The 18,596-nt window shown below is 46.0% G+C and overlaps 2 protein-coding genes across 3 annotated transcripts in view; one reads left to right on the top strand and one right to left on the bottom strand.

Moving 5' to 3' along the window:
* LOC125429878 overlaps positions 1-18,596 on the bottom strand; it is a 42,733-nt gene that overhangs the window by 16,112 nt on the left and 8,025 nt on the right. Inside the window, 6 exon segments of the mRNA XM_048491420.1 lie at positions 1,715-1,855; positions 2,649-2,652; positions 3,248-3,556; positions 4,313-4,421; positions 6,437-6,691; positions 12,899-12,972. Of these exon segments, the coding sequence (XP_048347377.1) occupies positions 1,715-1,855; positions 2,649-2,652; positions 3,248-3,556; positions 4,313-4,421; positions 6,437-6,691; positions 12,899-12,972 (892 nt within the window).
* LOC125428666 (zinc finger protein 24-like) lies at positions 129-16,698 on the top strand. Of its 2 annotated transcripts, none has more exons than XM_048489159.1 (7): positions 129-222; positions 2,869-3,720; positions 4,258-4,384; positions 4,638-4,808; positions 11,442-11,609; positions 12,907-13,074; positions 14,632-16,698. In XM_048489159.1, the coding sequence occupies exons 2-7, from the start codon at positions 2,986-2,988 to the stop codon at positions 15,147-15,149; spliced, it is 1,887 nt and encodes a 628-aa protein (XP_048345116.1). In that variant the 5' UTR covers positions 129-222; positions 2,869-2,985; the 3' UTR covers positions 15,150-16,698. The 2 variants fall into 2 exon arrangements, with proteins under 2 accessions (XP_048345116.1, XP_048345117.1); XM_048489160.1 differs by lacking the exon at positions 129-222 and adding an exon at positions 589-608.

Here is an 18,596-nt window from a genome sequence, read left to right as displayed (position 1 = left end):
CTGACAGCCTGTTGAAAGCCACTGAAGCCACCTCGCCCCCTGGTCTTCTCTAGGCACGCATGCTGGTGCTACAAGGGTTAAGCTGCGCGAGTCCCTCCTTGTAGCTGCCTAGAGCGGCTGCGCTGAGACGGGAACGCCAAAGAGCTGTCACATCCTGCCCCTCCTCTAATTAAGAAAGTGACTTTTTGATTTCCTTCGAGCAAGGCCGGGTGGAGCCCGTGGGTGAGTGGGGAGGAAGAGGGGTGTGGGGCAGGAAACGCCACGGACCCCTAGAAGTGCTGTGCGGGTGGGGGTGCTCGTCCACACGTTACGCGCTGTGACTGTAGACGCGGGTTTGTTCCCTGAAGTTAACCAGCAATGGAACCTCCATGTTCAGACGCAGTGGAGCTTAAATGCCAGATCTGCCGGTTGCCTTCGCACTGTGCTTTTGAGAGGCAGCTACTCAGTAGGAACTGGGAATAAGATGCCGATCTAGTCGGACTTGACCTAGCAGGATACTTATAACATACCTAGATAGCGTCAAAAAAGGGGGGGGGGGGCTGAGGCTTTTAGTGCAATCCTTTTTGCCCCCTATATTTTCTCCAGTTGAGTCTAGTTGCACGAAACAGGTACGAATGCAAGATTATCCCCTCGTTTGTGGCTCCTTCCCTTTCTTGCCAGTTTTATTTATTAGTCGAGTTGCCAGCTCCGGGTGCAAACAGTATGACAAAAGTAGATGGTACCTACAATAATAACTTTATTTTGCTTCTACCATCCTATTCCATATAGAGATGCCTTCCTGTAGCGGTTCGTTTTAATACAGATCGATTTAAAACACATCAATGCCAACTGGTTATGCTGACAGGGGCTGATGGGAATTGTAGTCCGTGAATATTTGGAGAGCTAGAGTTTGACACTGTTAAATATGTGTGTGTGTGTGTGTGTGTGTATTAGAGTAGAACAGACAGATTCTCAGTTGCTTTTTATATATGAGTTGATTAACTATAAAGGGTTGCATGGAGATACAATAAGAAGTCCTTTAGTTCCTGTTACACATCTACATTACTGTACGTGTGGAATTTCAGTGATGCTTCCTTACACTTAGGGATCTTTCCTGGTTCTTCATGGCTGCCCTTCCCAATTTCAGTCTCCTTCTGATTTCTTGGTTGCAATTTCCCTTTAGATTGATAATGGAGCCAAGTAGTCATTTCAAATTTTTCTGCTGGTAATATGATGTCATCTGCTTATCTCAGATAAGTTAATGTTTCTTCCATCATCCATCATCCTGTCTATGAGCTTCCTGGAATAATTCATCAACTGGACTTGAGGGGACCTAATTCTTTTCCATAAGCTTCTTCGTATTTTATTCCCCAAAGCCTTGCTAATTTTTTTCCTTGTTCATTTATTGCAGTTTTTCCAATTATTTTATGTTTGTGTTTTTTTCCTGGCCTCTCTTTCAACAATGAATACATAGCTTTGCTACTGAAACATGGTATGGTTTTTTAAGAATATAAATATTTGAGGATGGCAGTGTGACTGCATGAAACAAATGGAATTCCTTTTTCTTTTGAATTAAAAGAAATCTTGAGGTGTATAACCAAGACTTACAGCCCCATTCAACCCCAGATGCAGCACCACAGAGACACTCCTCTCCGTTGTTCTCAATAGAGCTTTTTGGTGGCACAAAAAAACTTCCCTGCCGCCAGAAAGCCTCCATTGGGCTTAATAAACTTACACCACCGAAAAGGTGGCACAAATCCAAAGCCCTGGGCTTTGGTGGCACAAATCCAAAGCCCTGGGTGTTGTTGAGGCAACAGCCAGGTGGAAGCTGGCTAGTGTCGGCTCCTTCCCCAGTCATGCCTTCTGACTGCCCCTGCTGCCAGTGGGGGCACAGGAATGGTGGCGTGGCGCTTTGTGCTGTGTTTCACTACCATGCAGGGCCACAGCAGTTGCCCGCTGGTGAATCTGCCCCTCTATGGGGGCAAATCTGCTGGCACAGCCCCATACCCCCTCCAGTGGCAGATTTGTGCCCCCCCCCGGAGGGGGTTGTTAAGCAATATCTATGATGTATCCATCTGGGAGACAAGATGTGAACCAGCCACAATTCAACACTTAGAAATATCACTGTGAAAGTGAAATTTATTCCACTGTAATCAAAGGGACTTGGAAAATGTATTTAACTCTGCAGCGCTCATAATGCATGAATCAGCCCTGAGAGGTTCAGAGGCTGAGCTTATGAATCAGGAAGTCCCTGGCTTAAATATCACCAACACTGTGAAGTTCATGGCTTTAGGGAAACTGCCCTCTCTAAACCTCACTGTACTAATATCCTCACAGAGTAGCCATGATGGTGTGTAGTTGAACAGCTAGATTTGAGTTCAGTAGCGCCTTAGAGACCAACAAGATTTGGGGGGTATGAAATTTTCAGAATCAAAGCTCCCTTCATCAGATACTTGACAAAGTATTTGACAAAAGGAGCTCTCAAAAGCTCAAACCCCCAAAATCTTGTTGGTCTCTTAATGCTAATGGACTCGAATCTAGCTGACTTGCACTGCTGTGTGTGAAGCACTTTGAATACTTAAAAATAAAATACAGTTGATAAATAATATTAATTGTATGAACCCAAATCTTAGTTAATTCATATCTTCTTTCCTTATTTCTTTACTTACTATTCTGCAAAGAAAGAGAAGTAATGGGTGAGATCAATCTTTTGGTGTTCGGGTATTTGAAGGAAGTTTCAGGGAGTTTGAGGGCCAGAGCAAGTTACAGTAGAGTCAGTCTTGTGGCAGTCAACTCTACAGAAATGTCAGTGGTATTCTCTTCCTCCTTGGATGCTTCGACCATATCTGGCCCACTAACCCTCCTGTTTTCTGATGGTCTCTCATACAGGGGGAAGATTCTTTTGCTAGGAAAGAACACCAGCTAGTGGTCAACCTTGGCTGAATCACAGCGAAGCAGGCAACGGCTTTGGGAGTGTGAGCCATAGTGCCAGGCGATACAAGGAAAATGGAGACAGGGCATGATAATGCACCTGCACGGCGCGTCCGCTTGGATTGTAAACGAGAGCAGGGTGGGAAGAGGTTCAAAGCAGACCCAGACTGTCTTGGTGCCCAAGCAGGGGCTGTGAGGGAATCTGAGAAGGGAATATCCCTGGAACATGTGAAACAGGAGCCAAGTGAACAGCTGTGGCATGGCTGTGAAGGGCAATGGCAGCCATTACTGAAGGTCATGGAGACCCCCAGCTCAGAAGAGGGACATCTGGAACTGCCTGGACAGCAGGCACATGCAGGCTGTTCTGAGTCCCCCCTTGATGTCACTCAACAGCTTCGAGGAAGTGAGGTCCCCCAGCTCCAATTTGGCTCCATCAAGGACCCTCAAGATGCCACCCTGGCCACGGACAAGACAGTGAAGGACGAGTTCCCAGGTGAGGTAGGACACGAGGAAGTGATCCTGGGTGAGGAGGCAGTCAGCTGGGACACTGAGCGCCAAAAATTTCGGGAATTCATCTACTATGAGGCCGTCGGACCCAGGCTGACCTCTTACAGATTGTGGACACTTTGCCGCCAGTGGCTGCAGCCTGAGAAACGCACCAAGGAGCAGATTCTGGAGCAGGTGATCCTGGAGCAGTTTCTGGCTATCCTGCCCCAAGAAATGCGGAATTGGGTGAAGCAGCAGCACCCAGATAGCTGTCCCCGGGCGGTGGCCCTTGCAGAGGGTTTTCTGCTCCTCCAGGAGCAAAAGGTGAGACCATCCGGAGGCTAGTGGTGGGAAGGAGCAGGCAGATTCTGTCCCATTCTGTCCAGGGAAGGAAGGCGAGCTGCGACCCGTCAAGAAAGTGCACTAATTGAATCACTTTCTGCCTGCTGCCGGTCCTTTCTTCCCTGCAGCTCCCCCTCCCACAACCGTGGGGAACTACTGTGCTTCTGTGATGTAGCCCCTGTTTTGTATGCAGAAGGCTCTGGTCCTGGCTGTGTCAGATAATCAAAGGTACGGCAGCCCCGAACCCTGCCTGGAAAGCCCCAGACTCAGTTCTGGCAAGTAGGTGCTCCAATGTTAGTTCAGTTGCCACCATTTGCATTTTTCTCAGCTCTGCCATATCCTTTGTGGGATGGAGACAACCAGAATTGGGGGTGGGGGTGAAGGCTCAAACATGCCCCTCCTTTCCCCTGCCAGCGTCCCCCAGGCACGACAGCCCTCATTCTTGCTCTGCATGCACCAAATATAATTTGTGTTTGTTTTGTTCTGCCCTCAATGAGGAACCTTCACTGTTTTCTGCAGGCAACGGGGCCACTCCAGAAAGTGGAGGCACGTTTCCCTAAGGTAGAGGACCCACCGTTGGACTCCTGCCAGAGGTCGCTGTCCGGAGATATCAAGCAGGAGGATGACAGTGATCCCTCCGTGCCAGGTAAGGCCACTGTTTTGTGGGCATGTGTGCTTGCACCCTTGGAGGGAATGGGGTGGAGTGAACAGCACAATTACAGGCTGCCGGTGGAAGGGGAACTTTTTAAATGCACCCCTATGTAAAAATATTCTGAGACGGGCATAGCAAGGAGACCTTTGAGCACATTTCTGGCCTACTTTCTGTTTTCAAGTGGAATCCTTCTGGGATGTATATCTTTTTTTTTTCTCTCCTTGGGTTTTCTTTTTGCCTTCCCCAGAAGGCAGCAGGATCGTGAGTGAGGTTAAAGAGGAGAATTTAAGCAAGGAAGACACTCTCACGGATGTGCCTGGCACTGCTGGAGGAAGCGCCCCGGGGAGCATTTCTTCTCCAAGCAAGTCTGTGTTACTCAGACTTTTAAAAGAAGAACCAGGAACCATCTGTGATCCAAGTAGGTAGAATCTGAGTAATATACTTGATGGAGGTGAAAAGTGTTGTTGGCTTATTGCAAGCCCGTAGGTTATCAAGGCGAGTCATTGCCTGCCTCTTAGCAGCCCTAGACTTCCTTGGTGGTCTCCCATCCAAGTTCCGACCATAGCCAAGCCTGCTTAGCTTCCAGACTGACAAGATCAGGCTAGTCTGAGCCACTCAGGTCAGGGCAAATGATGTACTTACAGGGAATCAATCATAACCATTTCCATCATCAACTGTGAGTCCCTGTGTCACCATTGTTAGAGCAGGCTGTTGCATCTACCCTCTTGCCATGGCCAGGGAGAGAAGTCACATTTTTGAGTGACAGACTTCTCTCCATGATACACCTCTGAAGATGCCAGCCACAGATGCAGGCGAAACGTTAGGAACAAGATCTACCAGACCACCGCCACACAGCCTGGAACACACACCACAACCAGTTGAATCCAGCCGTGAAAGCCTTCAACAAAACATGTACAGTGGAACCTCGGATTTCGTCGATAATCCTTCTGGCAATTATCGGCGAAATCCGAAATCACTGATTTCCAAAACTGCGCTGTTTGCGCATGTGCGACGTTTGCACATGCGCAAACAACATAGAAAATTGTGTAATTTACGTCGGCGAAATCTGAGACTCCCGGCGAAATCTGAGACGTTCTAACGGCTGGCGGCGACCGTTGAAAACCGAAATTGGCGATTTCCGAAGGCGCCGATTTCCAAGGTACCACTGTATACAGTTGTTCAATTTCAAGAACTCAAAATGCATCCAGCACCTCTGGCTTTTTAAAAGAACGACTGCATAAAAGTGAAACTGACTATGTAGGAGTTTAAACACAGCTCAATCGCAACGTAAATAACCAGCTCTCGTCAAAGATATAATGCAGTTCCATATAAATGGTAACACAGATAGAAACGCGAAGTGCTGCTGAATTCAAAAGCAACTGGTTTTTTTTTTTAAAAAAAAAAGGTCTCAAGACAATTCAGATATAACATAGGGAGCAGACTTCTAAGCCTTTCAAAGTAAGAGTACTGTATATACTCGTGTACAAGTCGAGGCACCTGATTTTACCACAAAACAAAGGGAAAACTTATCGACTCACGTATAAGTTGAGGGTGGGAAATGCAGCAGCCCGGCACCGCCTCCACCGCCCTTCCCCGTGGCAGGGGCCAGCTCGGCCGGGCCGTGAGCATCCCACGCTCCTGTGGCGACCCTGGTAAGTGGGGTGCTTTTTCAGCAAAACAAAGTGCTGGAAAAAGTCAACTTATACGCGAGTATATATAGTAAATGGGGAGAATTGTGAGGAAATGAGGTTCAAACAGCATTCAAAATGTGCAACTCTTCCAGTTTTTACAAGTTAGTTTCATTGTTATGTAACTGTAATGTTAGAAAAGCAGTGCTTTATTTGTGTTACCATTTTATATGAAACTGCATTATATCTCTGACAAGAGCTGGTTATTTAACATTACCATCCAGTTGTGTTTAGACTCACCTGTGCTCAATTTCATTTTTATGTATCGTATATACTCGTGTATAAGCCGACTTTTTCATCACTTTTTTATGCTGAAAAAGCCCCCCTCGTCTTATACTCGAGTGAGGGTCCCACTCACCTGTTCTCCGGTGCAATGCGGGTGTTCTCTGGTCTCTCCCACTCATCTGCGGGTGCCTGCAGCCTCTGTGGGTGGTCCGATAACTGCTGATATCACCGCTCTTCTTTTCTCCTGCACGCCGGCAGCCTCTGTGTTGTCCATGCTGTACTGGGCAAGAACCTGCCTGCTTCCATGTGCTGGTAGCTGGGGCGCACCGCATCCTTGTCAGATGAATGTTGGGTGCGGCCTCTCTTATTCTCCCACTCTTCTCCAGGGCTGTTACCAATGACGTAGCTTTTACAGTCTTACCCGTGTTTGGTCACGCCCTCTTGCTCCACCCAAGCATTGCTGAATACAAGTACCGGTATATGTCTGGTCTTGGATATACAGTACGTTTATTTACAGTACTCAGTCTGCTATATTTTATTTTTCTTTATTTCTTTATTTTCTTTATTTTTCTTTATTTTCTTATTAACCCCTATCTTGACCCAGATTCTTTTGAGGGGTATCTGTTTTCCGTGGTGAAGTCTATCTGTCTTGCTGCATTCTATTGCCAATTGATTTTACTTGTTTATATGTATAGTTGCCTGGACACCACCATTTTTACTGTAAATTGACCTCTCTTAAGAACTATAACTAGGGCTTATTTTTGGAGTAGGGCTTACGGTATAATTTGAGAATTCAATCGCTATGGTACGGCATTCTTTTTCAAAGTCTTTTTTTTTATCCTGTTAGAAATGGATCCCAATACTTCTAATCCTGGACCAAAACAAAAACGCAGGTCATACGAAGCTGGTTTCAAACTTAAGGTTGTGTCAAGAGCAGAAGAAAGCAGTAACAGTATTGCAAGTAGGGAATTTTGTGTTGACGAAAAACAAGTGAGGGAGTGGCGGAAAATGAAAGCTGACTTGGAAAAGATTCCAAAGGCAAAAAAAGCTCGACGTGGTTTAACAACTTCATATGAAGCTCTAGAGACTGAATTGCATAAATGGGTTATGGGGTGTCGTCAAAATGGTTACTGCATAACACGCAGGGAAATTCGCTTACATGCTCTTCAAATAGCTAAAGATGAAAAATTTAAAGCACCAGGCATTGAACATTTTGTGGCGTCAGCAGGATGGTGTACCCGCTTTATGAATAGGTTTGCCTTATGTTTGCGGCAAAGAACAAAGATTTCACAGAAGTTGCCAAAAGACCTTGATGAAAAAGTGATGTCATTCCATTCATTCATCATTAAACAAAGAAGGATCCATAACTATGACCTGGGAGATATTGGGAATATGGATGAAACACCTATGACCTTTGATCTTCCAAGCAACAGAACTGTGGCAAGTTTGGGAGACAAAACTATTTTACTCAAAACCACAGGAAATGAAAAAAACCATTTCACAGTCGTTCTGTCATGTTTGGCTAATGGAACTAAGCTGCGGCCTGTCATTATTTTTAAAAGAAAGACCTTGCCTGAAAAGGTCAAATTCCCACCACGAATCACAGTGCTTTGAAAGCACATATTAAAGGCTGGATGGATGAAGGACGGAACAAAAAAAAAAAATGGCTGGAAGAAATTTGGAACGGACGACCAGGAACGGCAGCCTTTAAAGAAAAAACCATCATTGCTAGTTTTGGGATATGTCTTCAAGAGCCCACACATCTGGATGACGATTAAAAAAATGGCAAAGTCTTCTCTCAAGTTACTTTCGCCGTTATTCCAGATCGGGCTTACATACTGTATTACAGCCCCTAGAGTGTGTGTTTAAATAAATCTTTCTCAAAGACTGCATTGGTGCAAAAGATGTGGCATGAATGGATGTCATCTGGTCAAGCCCTCGACTGACAAAAGTTGGAAATCTGATGAAGCCCGACATACGAATTGATAGCTAAAGTGGGGTCCGCGGATGCATGGAAGAGATTCCAGAGGACATGGTGCAACGCGCCTTCAAGAAATGTGGCATTAGTAATGATATGGACGGCAGTGAAGACAGCGCTTTGCATGAGAACGACAGCAGTGATGGTGATGACTGCGAACTCAGTGTGGATGACAATCGGTGACAATAGCCACTATGCTGATAACCTCACACCAGCTACAGCTGAAGCTCTGTTTGAACATACAGATGAGGAGGAGGAATCCAGCTTTGAAGGATTTTAACTCTTGTGTTTTAGCTTGGTTGCTGATTGAGCTAAGGTTTTTGTACTTTTACAGTTATTGTTTTTGTTGACCCTCTTTTCCACTTACAGAGCTAGTTTACTGTTTTTCTTTGAAATAAATATTCAAAAACATTTAACCTACTAATGCCTCAATTGATGTAATTTTATTGGTATCTATTTTTATTTTTGAAATTTACCAGTAGCTGCTGCATTTCCCACCCTAGGCTTATACTCGAGTCAATAAGTTTTCCCAGTTTTTTGTGGTAAAATTAGGTGCCTCGGCTTATATTCGGGTCGGCTTATACTTGTGTACATATGGTACTTACAGGGAATCAATCATAACCATTTCCATCATCAACTGTGAGCCCCTGTATCACCATTGTGAGGGCAGGCTGTTGCTTCTACCCTCTTGTCATGGCCAGGGAGAGAAGTCATGCTGAATATGTGTATGACAATGCCGTGCATAGCAGCACAGTCCCTATGCAAACAAAGCCTCTCAAACTGGCCCATGGTAAGTAGTACGTATTGTCCAATTAGAAACCGTCAACGAAGGATTTTTGATGCTACTTAGGTAAATGTTAATGTTCTGTTCAGAGCAAAGTAAAGAACATGTGTTACCATTCTATATGGAACTGCATTATATCTTTGACAAGAGCTGGTTATTTAACGTTACCATCCAGTTGTGTTTAGACTCATCTGTGCTCAGTTTCATTTTTATGTAGTTGTTCTTTAAAAAAAAGCTGGAAGTTCTGTGTGCTTTGAGTTCTTATAATTGAACAACTGTACACACGATCTTTACTTTGCTCTAAACAGGGCATTACAATTTACCAAAGTAGCATAAACATTCTTTAGTTGGTCGTTTCTAATTGGACTAAACATGCTACTTACCATGGGAATTTATTAATTACTTCTCTAGTGTGTCTCAGAAAAAGATGTTAGTAGGATTGTATATTCCTCGGCTGCAGAACTCAACATGCTGGACCTTTGTTGTTGAATGCTCTGCCTGGGTCCTGGTGCCTACCTAGCCCTGCTCCCCACTATCTGTTTGAAAGTTTGAAACACACTTGTTTCAAAGCACTGTGTTCAGTACGGTGGCAGATAGGAAGGCGCTCCAAAGGGTGATGACTACTGCACAGAGGATTATCGGCTGCCTTCTCCCCTCCTTGGAAGAACTCTTTAATTCCCGAAGCCTAAAGAAAGCCCAAAATATTCTGAGAGACCCGTCTCATCCAGCACACTCTCTTTTTGAACTGTTACCATCCGGCAGACGATACAGGTCTATCAAAACTAGGACAGAGAGGCTTAGAGACAGCTTCTACTCTAGAGCTGTGGCTATGCTGAACTCCGCGGCTTCATGTTGATGTGTTTGGGGCTGTGTAGGGATGGGTGGAGGAAGGGGAAAGTGAGGATGGGGTATGAGTCTGGAATTGTGTGCATCGAGGAATGCTGCTGTAAATTTCGTTGTGCGTGCACAATGACAATAAAATGCTTATGCTTATGCTTCAGTAATCCACAAAGTAATGTTTTTTGACAAAGGCAATGTGTAAAAATGAATGATAATTTTAATGATATTTTTATTAATTTTCTCATTGTAATTGACAAGCAAAAAAGTGTAGAACAGAAAAAAGAAAGGAAAAGGAAAGGAAAAGTAATACAGCTACCCAAGAACTGTATGAGTATTAACTCTTAACACATTGGATCTCAAGGTTACAAAACTGATATCATTAGAGAGAATATTGCATAGTTTTAAAGTTCACTACATTCTAACCATTGGTTCTAAAAGATCATAACAATTAATTTCTTGTATCTTAATCATTAACTAATTAGTGTTCTTACTATTATTATTTGTACATGGTTGATTCAGCCTCAACTAAGAAATATAGTTCCCATTTCTCATCAAATTCTTGTTTCGATTGTAAAATGAAGGATGATTTTGATATTCATTTGGGACTACATTCAAATGCAAAAAGCTTTAAATTTTCTTGACCTCTGCACGTCAGCTGGCCTTACTAACATCTTTTTGTGAGACAGAGTATACCTCAGCACGGTTTTGCTTTGTATTATTGGCCAGATTTACATTATTGTCTCACACTGGCCCAACAGAAGAAAGGTTTAGCCCAAGGGATCCAGTACGGTGCCTGTGAGTACTGTGGTGCCTACAGTTTTTAAGCAGTGGGTGAGGCCAAGTGAGACTCCTGCCCTGATTGGTCACAGGAGATCTGATTGACTGTGCAGTTCAAATAATGTTATTTTGCCAGCAGGTGCCATCATTGGGTAGGTTTTTCTCTCTCACACACTCCTCTTTCCTAGGGTATTTTGTAAAATTAGCCCTCCAGTCCTGTGCGCTTGCCTTTCCAGTATATGTGTGTGTGTGGTTCCACCTCTCATGGTTCCACCTCTCATGTCATTCTGCCCACCACCCTGTGTCTGAATTCCAAAGGTGCCTGCAGACTCAGAAAGAATGATCTAGCCCATTCTCGCCCTGCTTTCTTTTAAAAGACAATTCCTTCTAACTCTTAAAGCCGGAAGGCTTTGTCCAGAAAAAGACAGCAATAGAACAAAATTTATTGCTGCTCATTATTTATTAAAAACAAATGACATTTAATATCAGTAGTGACATATTTGCAAACGTGTGTTAAAATTCAAATTGGCTAACAAATGCATTAAATGATAATTTGGGGAGAAAAAAAACTTATTAAGATGAGGATCTGGAAAAATCTATCTCAGATCAGACTAAATTGCACAAGAACAGAAGAAATGATCAATCGTTGCATCCAAAGAGCTAACCCATTCTGGCCCTACTTCTGGCCCTATTTTTTTTTTAAATCCCTCTGGGTGTAGCACAGATATTTATTTCCTCTTGAATTTTCTACCCCAAAAGGTGGTGGAACCGTGAGGAAGATCAAAGAGGAGAATCTAAGTGACGAAGACTCTCTCGTGGAAGCGCCTCTGGCTTCAGAAGGAAGAGCCCAAAGGAGCATCTCCTCTCCAAACAAGTCTGCACTAGTCAAACTTCCAAAAGAAGAACGAGGAACAACCTGCAAACCAAGTGAGTAGAGTATGGAAAACAATGGTTATCATCAAAATCCTTTAATTTTTTGCCTCATTTAGACCCTGTCTTTCTCCCACAGATGGGGCCCCAAAGTGGCTTACAACAGTCTTCTCTCCCCCATTTTACCCTCACAACAACCCTGCGAGGTTGGTTAGGTTGAAAATTCATTGCTGGCCCAAGGTCACCAAGTGAGCTTCCATGGCAGTGGGGGGATTTGAACCTGGGAAACTCAGATCCTAGTCCAGCACTGTTAACCACTACACCACAGGTGGAAAGTGCTACCAGGTCACATCTCCTTTAGTATGAACCTGTATGGTTTTCAAGGCAAGAACTGGTCTGAACTTCCTTGGAGGACTAGGGATGCTGCTGCTCAGGTTCTGAGATCTAATGAGATCGGGCCGGGGCGGGGCAAGAGGGTGTAAGACCTCAGTCGCAGAATAAAGCAATCTGTAGATTTAGAACTATAGACTTTATTGGTGATCAAGGCATAACGAAAGATGGACGATTTCTGAGGACACAAGGCAAGAAATAGATCTTAAAAACCCCACAGCCTTGGACCCGCCCCCGCCGGGCCAAGGTGCTGCAGCTGCAACATAGAAACAAAGGAAACAATACAGTGATTCAGTTAGAAAACGTTGACACAAAAGTCAGGAACCATTACAGCTAGGAGGGCTGTGGCCCTTCCTGGATACCAGTCTGATGCTAAGGAAGGGAGGGAGAGCGCAGATGAGCTGGCACCCAGCCCAGGGCCGATAGCCCTCTGAATGGAGGGTGGGTCCTTCTCCTCCGGACACAACGGTCAGGGCCCGTCCTGACAGGGGGAACTGTACCTGGGGCATGCCTGCGTCCTGTGACCCTGCCATGCCCACCCCTGCCCTGCCCTGGAATGCCCCCACCACGCCTCCACACCTGCGCATGCTCAGTGCATCGCACCCCACCCCGCCCCCTTGGTGCTACGCCATCATCGGGCTAGTGTTGCCCATCCAGGTCAGGCAAATGGTGTACTCACAGAGAATCAATTATAACTTTCAGAGCAAAATGTGAGCCCCCATTTTGCAGTGGGTGGGGTCAAGCGCAAGGGAAGGCTGCAGTTCCCACCTCCTTGTTGGGCTGGGGGGAGGTCACAGTTTTGAATAAGCCTCTCTGCCAAAAACACAGACACCCACGCACATCTCTCAAAATTGGCTCAGCAGGAGAAAGGTTGAGCCCATTCTGTTCCCTACTTCCTTGTAAGAGACAAATCCTTCTGGGACTAGCAGAGGTATTTGTCCTCCTGCATTTTCTACCCCAAAAGGTGATGGGTCCGTAAGGCAGATCAAAGAGGAGAATATGAGCCAGGAAGACTCTCTCGTGGATGCTCCTGCGAAGGCAGAAGGACATGCCCAGTGGAATGTTGCCTTTCCAAGTGGGTCTGCATCAGTTGGACTTCTGAAGGGAGAACCAGGAACAACCTGTCATCCAGGTAGGGAGAAAATGGGAAATATTGATTAAATTTTAAATAAGGTACTAGCAGAGAATTAATTATAGCAGGTTTTCAGAGCAAACCATGAGTTCCCACATTGCCCTCTTTGATGCAGGCGGGGGGTGGGCAGCGATGTCCTCTTCCTTGTCAGGCCGGGCATAGGTCCATGATCCCCGTGAGCAGGGCCTCAGAAGAGAGAAGGGTTGCTTTTCACCCTGTTCCTCCTCCTCTCTAGAGCTGATTTTATTTAGATCTTTTTAGGGCAGTGGTGGCGAACCTTCAGCACTCTGGATGTTATGGACTACAATTCCCATCAGCCCCTGCCAGCATGGAGTGCCAAAGGTTCACCACCACGGTTTTAGGGCATCTTTTTCTCTATCCTGCTCTGCTTCTGGCCATCAGGAAATCCAACATTGCCTTCCTCCCTGGCTCCTTTTGAGGCCTGGGCAGTGAGGGCAGGCTGCTGCCAGAATCGCTCCAGTGCCTCTTTATGGCCCATCACTCCCTGGTACTGGCTATAGGAAGCTGCAGCCAGTGATTTAAAGGGTCCCGTGTGCCTGGACAGCTGATCAGTGGCCGGGCAGGACTCAGCCTGACAGCAACTTGACTCAGGTGTGCCTCATCCCGGCTCTTCCAGTGAGGCTTTGCGCTATCTCTTGAACTGCCCACCAGCTTGGTGGGCCAGGTTTGGGAACGAGGCAACAACAAACAGCTGTTGCACAGCATTCTGGGTCTAAGCTGAAACTGTCTTGTCCCTTTGCTCAGTGACTGACACCGTGGCTGTTCAGTAATTGGGGCAAACCAATTGTGACCCGTCCTCTATCCTGGCCCCCATTGGACAGCAGACTTTCTGGAACCGGTGGTAGCCACTGTGCACCTTGCTGAGCAGTAAATGCTACACAAATTGCTCAGGCTGGGCCCTGCCACAACTTGCGTGGGGGCCTCCTGCTGGGCCCTGTGCCTCTCAGCACATATTGAGTAGAGCCATCCCTTAACAAGAGACAGTGGAATCAGGGAGAGAATGGCAGCACAGAATGGCTCTGCCCTGTCCCCTGTGTTGTCCTGGAACTCCTTCCCTTGTGTGCCGCTCCTTCCCTGCCTACTCTGATTCAGCTGGGGATAAGGCCAGATAGTGAAGCTAAAGGGGATTTGCAGAAAAGAAGGGATTTGAAGGGTGGGGGCACCTAGCTGTTCTGCAGAGAAGTGCGGGGTGGGGTAGGGTGGGCGATGACAGTGAATATAGCCAATTCCTTTCAAAGTGGAGAAATCTTTCCGCTTTAGTTTGTGCGCGTTGGCGGAATTCAAGGATTTGGTGAGTAGCTGTGTTGGTTGGGAGCAGCAGAAGAAAGTTTGGGTCCAGTGGCACCTTTAAAACCAACAAAATTTTATTCTTGGCATAAGCTTTCGTGTGTATGCACACTTCTCTGGATAGCAAGAATAACACTTTGCTGGTCTTAAAGGTGCCACTGGGTTCAAACATTCTTCTTCTTCATAATCATTCCTGGGATTAAGCATGTGATTCTCCTTCTCTTCTCACGGGAATTTATTTCTTTTCAGATTCTCTCTCCTCTGCAAATGACAAGACAGCAGCAGTAAAGGTGGAAGAGAAACCGGGAAAGTCAGGAGAGGGGGAACCACAGGGGGCAGTGTTGGGTGGAGAGGAAGAGAGCAAAGGGACTTCTGGACAAATGGTGGCGGGGGAAAGAGAAGAGGTCTGGACAGGCTATGGGAAAACCTTCCGCTGGAAATCCGTCCTTACGCCGTGTAAAGAAACGGTTACAGACTGGAAGATCTACCAGTGCTGTGCTTGTGGCAAAAACTACGACGCAAGATCCATCCGTGCACATCAGAAGATGCACACAGGAGAGAAGCTATACGAATGCATATACTGTGGGAGGACCTTCAGCCAGCGCGCTCAGTTTGAAAGCCACGAGAAGATCCACACGGCCGTGAAAGTCCAGACAAGAGAGAACCTGTACATATGCGTGACCTGCGGGAAGAGCTTTGCTTACTACTCAACCCTGGTGGCCCACAAAAGAACCCACGGGGATGACGACTCCTCAGTGGCAGATTGAGCTTTACAAAACGTAGGAGGACCTTTTTGGGTGCAGTTAGCCCCAAGCATGGGAAAATTGAGGAAAATAAAATGGGAGAGGAACTGCCTCTGCTGTGAACACACTGCCTAACCCTTGGGACAGCTCACTGGGAGCTCTGTGCAGCCTGCCGGATATATGAACCCAATGACAAAGCAGATTGCTGAGTTTCAGAGGGTAGCCATAGTGGCTACAGTAGGACAGCTTGATCCGAGTTCAGTAGCGCCTTAAAGACCAACAAGGTTTCCAGGATATAAGTTTCCGAGAATCAATGCTCCCTTCATCCGATATGAGTCGATTCTTTATGAGTTGGATTCTCTGAGTCTTTATGTCCCTTTCAGAAGATGGAAGGTATGTTGCAAAAAAAAAGGGAACTCAGGATGCAGAGGTACATCACGAAATGCAATCAACTAGATTAGATGCCCAATTAGATTGGGCAGGATAAAAATGTGACAAATAAGCAAATAAACGCAGAGGAGAAATTAGAGGAGAAATACTTTGGGGCAGAAAATTAGCATCTGTGTTGAGATATGAACCCTATGTTCTTATTCAGAACAATGCACCCCCACCTCCAGGGCTGAATACGGATGTAGAATTCATATCTCACTACAGATGCTAGTTTTTCTGCCCCTAAACAAATTCTAGTTGCGATATAGGGACTTGACCATCTCCATTCCAACTCATATCTGATGAAGCGAGCTTTGTCTGTCGAAAGCTTCTACCCTGAAAATTTTGTTGGTCTCTGAGCTGCTCCTAGACTTGAATCCAGAGATTATCAAATTATTTCTACGTTATATCGACTCGATGAAAATTTCCATACTAGCCATTTATTCTGTAACTGGACATAGTTCCTTTGATCTGTTTTATTCTCCTTGTAGTGTTATTTCCAAACAATTGCATTCCAGTGTTTTTTGCCAATCTTTTTTTGGCAAGTTTTTTAAACAGTTGTGAGGCCGGCTAATATGTATTGACTGTGCACTAACACAAGCTACTTCAGAGCTACTCTCTATTTTACAGTTTCCCCTTGCTCCTTCTTTTTAAATAGGCTTCCGGTTTTCTGTGTTTTAATAGGCTGTTTCCGGCCATTCCTGAACTGACCTTCAAAGAGTCAGTTTCTGTTTATACTGGGGAAAGTCCTGATGTGATTCTTTGTTATCAAGACTTTTTTATTTTCTGCAACCTCAGGAGTGTGATTACAATCACACAAGCCCTGGTGGGAGGAGTGTTTGTGACAGGGTTTGGTTTGGTGACTGGAACTACAAATTAGTTCTGAATAAACATAGGATCTTGTTTGTGCTGTGTCTAGATTGCCATAAGCAGCCTTTTACCCAAGCCCCAAACAAAGAACATGGCTACCAGTGATGGTATTTGTATGTTTGTATCTGGTCATGAGGGGGAGACCAAGGTGCAGCCACAAGGTGTATACTTGGTCAGACTTGCTGTGTACATTGTATATGGTTGTGCATGTGTATTTTGTTTTTATTGTTGTTGTTTTGCACAGAAGTGACTAAAATAAGACTGCTTTAGGAAAGTCAGTGTGAAACATCAGTGGTTTTATATTTAATAATCACGTTTAGTAACCTGAATCTAGCATCTGAATCTGGGTTAGTCTCTGGTCCTATCATTTGTGAGGAGAGTTGGCCACAGGGCACAGAGTCACCAGTGTGAGAGTTTACACTCAAATGTTCGTGTTCCTGCCCCACTCCAGCCTGGCATCGTTCTCTACAGGAAGGGACTAGTCCTCATGATCTTTCTCCCTTTCAGCCGACCGCTGATGAACTACATGCCTTCTTTTGGGCTCTCAAAAGAGAACTGGCATGCCAAGTGAATTGAACAGGTGTGTTGCTTTTCAGGACATGTGCCTTAGAGTTGCCTACCTCTCTTTTGGCCTAAGCCAGCTTCGTGATTTGAACCCCTCTCTCTCTGGTTCAGTCGACACATGCCTAGTCCACAGAGGGAAGTACTTAAGACAAGGATCCTCAGCCTTGTTGAGCCTGTGTGTGCTTTTGAAAGGTTGAGAATTGTGGTGGTCCGGTGACTACCACAAAACAGCTGCGGTGGGGCTGGTGTCAATCACAAAATGGAGGCCGGGCCGATCACAAAAGTAGCTTCCAGGGGAGCTGGGGACAGTTCCGGACGTTTGGGAAATCGGGCGGCCCTACATCCAAGATAGTCCTTCCTTGACTCCTCTGAAGCACCTCTAGCACCAGAGGAGGAAAACCAGGAACTGTCACTTTGCCTTGGAGAAGTGGCAAGCAGGGTGGGAAACCCATTGGTGAACATCAAGGCACCCTCAAGCACTGTCAGAGGAATTGTGTCTAGTTGATTGAGGTGCATTCCTAGCCCAATTGCTACAAGATATATGTAACCAGCCTGCTACATGTTACCATTGCTATTCTGGGACATTCTTTCCTTGATCTCTGTTTTCTAGCTTCACACTCCAAGTAGATAACTAGGCTTACCCCTGACACTTTTGGTCTCATGGGAAACAGGATGTTTCCGCTGTCCTGTGGGGACAGGATGCCAGGTGGCTTTATCTCTTATCTATCGCTGACCTTGGGGCGCCTTAGCTCCAAACTAACTCTTTCTCACATTGATTGGGAAAATGGGAGGGGAGGGGCTAACATCAGAATAAAGAGGGTAGCAAAAGCCAAGTTCGCCAGAACTGGCATTGACAAGCTGGGTGCTTCGATGCCTATCCATAAATGCTGCTGATCAGCACTACAGAGTCCATTTATTGTTTCATGGTTCGAGGCCTAACAAGCAGCTTGTTGGGCTCCCTGAATGACAGCCTTGCTTTGTCCAGTTGAGGCTACTTTCCAAGCCAGAGAAGAGATTTCCCCTTATTCCCCTTAGTCTTCCAGTTTCCCCACTGCTATTGTGGCAGACCTGGTCTCCCTCTGCTGCCTTCCACACGTGCATTTCAGCAGTGCTACAGGAATGGGGCTAAACTGGCATTCAAGATCTGGGCTATGGGGAAGGAAGGAGGTGTGAGAGACAAATGCAGACACTTCCCTCCTTCCCTTCCAGGGTTATGGGATTTACAGCCAAAGGCCCTTTCCCCACTTCAAAAGTGAAAGTGGAGGGCACCCCTGCTCCGTGTTTGGTGCGCGGTTTCAAAAAGGTGTCCTTCCGACCAGGATCCGAAATGACGCGCGCTGAGGGGTGGGAGGAGCGGCAGAATCGGGGTGACGGCGTTGTCGCTGCTGGTGTAGTGGGGAGTGCTGCAGGACCCCGGGGTATTTGCCATGAGGAGCGCGCATCTAATGGTGGGTGGGGAATCGACCAGAGTCTGTGTAACAGGCAAAGCAATTTCTTTGGGGAGAGGGAGGGGGCGTTAGTCCACAAGGTTGATTTGGAGATGGGTTTGTTAAGCCAAATGGGAAAGTCTTGGTGATCCTGGAGAGGAATAATGGGTATAATTTGCAA

This window comes from Sphaerodactylus townsendi, linkage group LG03 (genome assembly GCF_021028975.2).
Source record: "Sphaerodactylus townsendi isolate TG3544 linkage group LG03, MPM_Stown_v2.3, whole genome shotgun sequence".
Taxonomy (NCBI): Eukaryota; Metazoa; Chordata; class Lepidosauria; order Squamata; family Sphaerodactylidae; genus Sphaerodactylus; species Sphaerodactylus townsendi.
This window is presented reverse-complemented; position numbering and strand designations above follow the sequence as displayed.

What these genes read in the sequence shown, in the direction of transcription:
- LOC125428666 (XM_048489159.1), top strand. Translation starts at nt 2,986, where the DNA reads ATGGAGACAGGGCATGATAATGCACCTGCACGGCGCGTCCGCTTGGAT. An exon ending in CAGTGATCCCTCCGTGCCAG is followed by an intron (nt 4,385 to 4,637) that starts GTAAGGCCACTG and finishes TGCCTTCCCCAG; the next exon opens with AAGGCAGCAGGATCGTGAGT. An exon ending in AGGAACAACCTGTCATCCAG is followed by an intron (nt 13,075 to 14,631) that starts GTAGGGAGAAAA and finishes ATTTCTTTTCAG; the next exon opens with ATTCTCTCTCCTCTGCAAAT.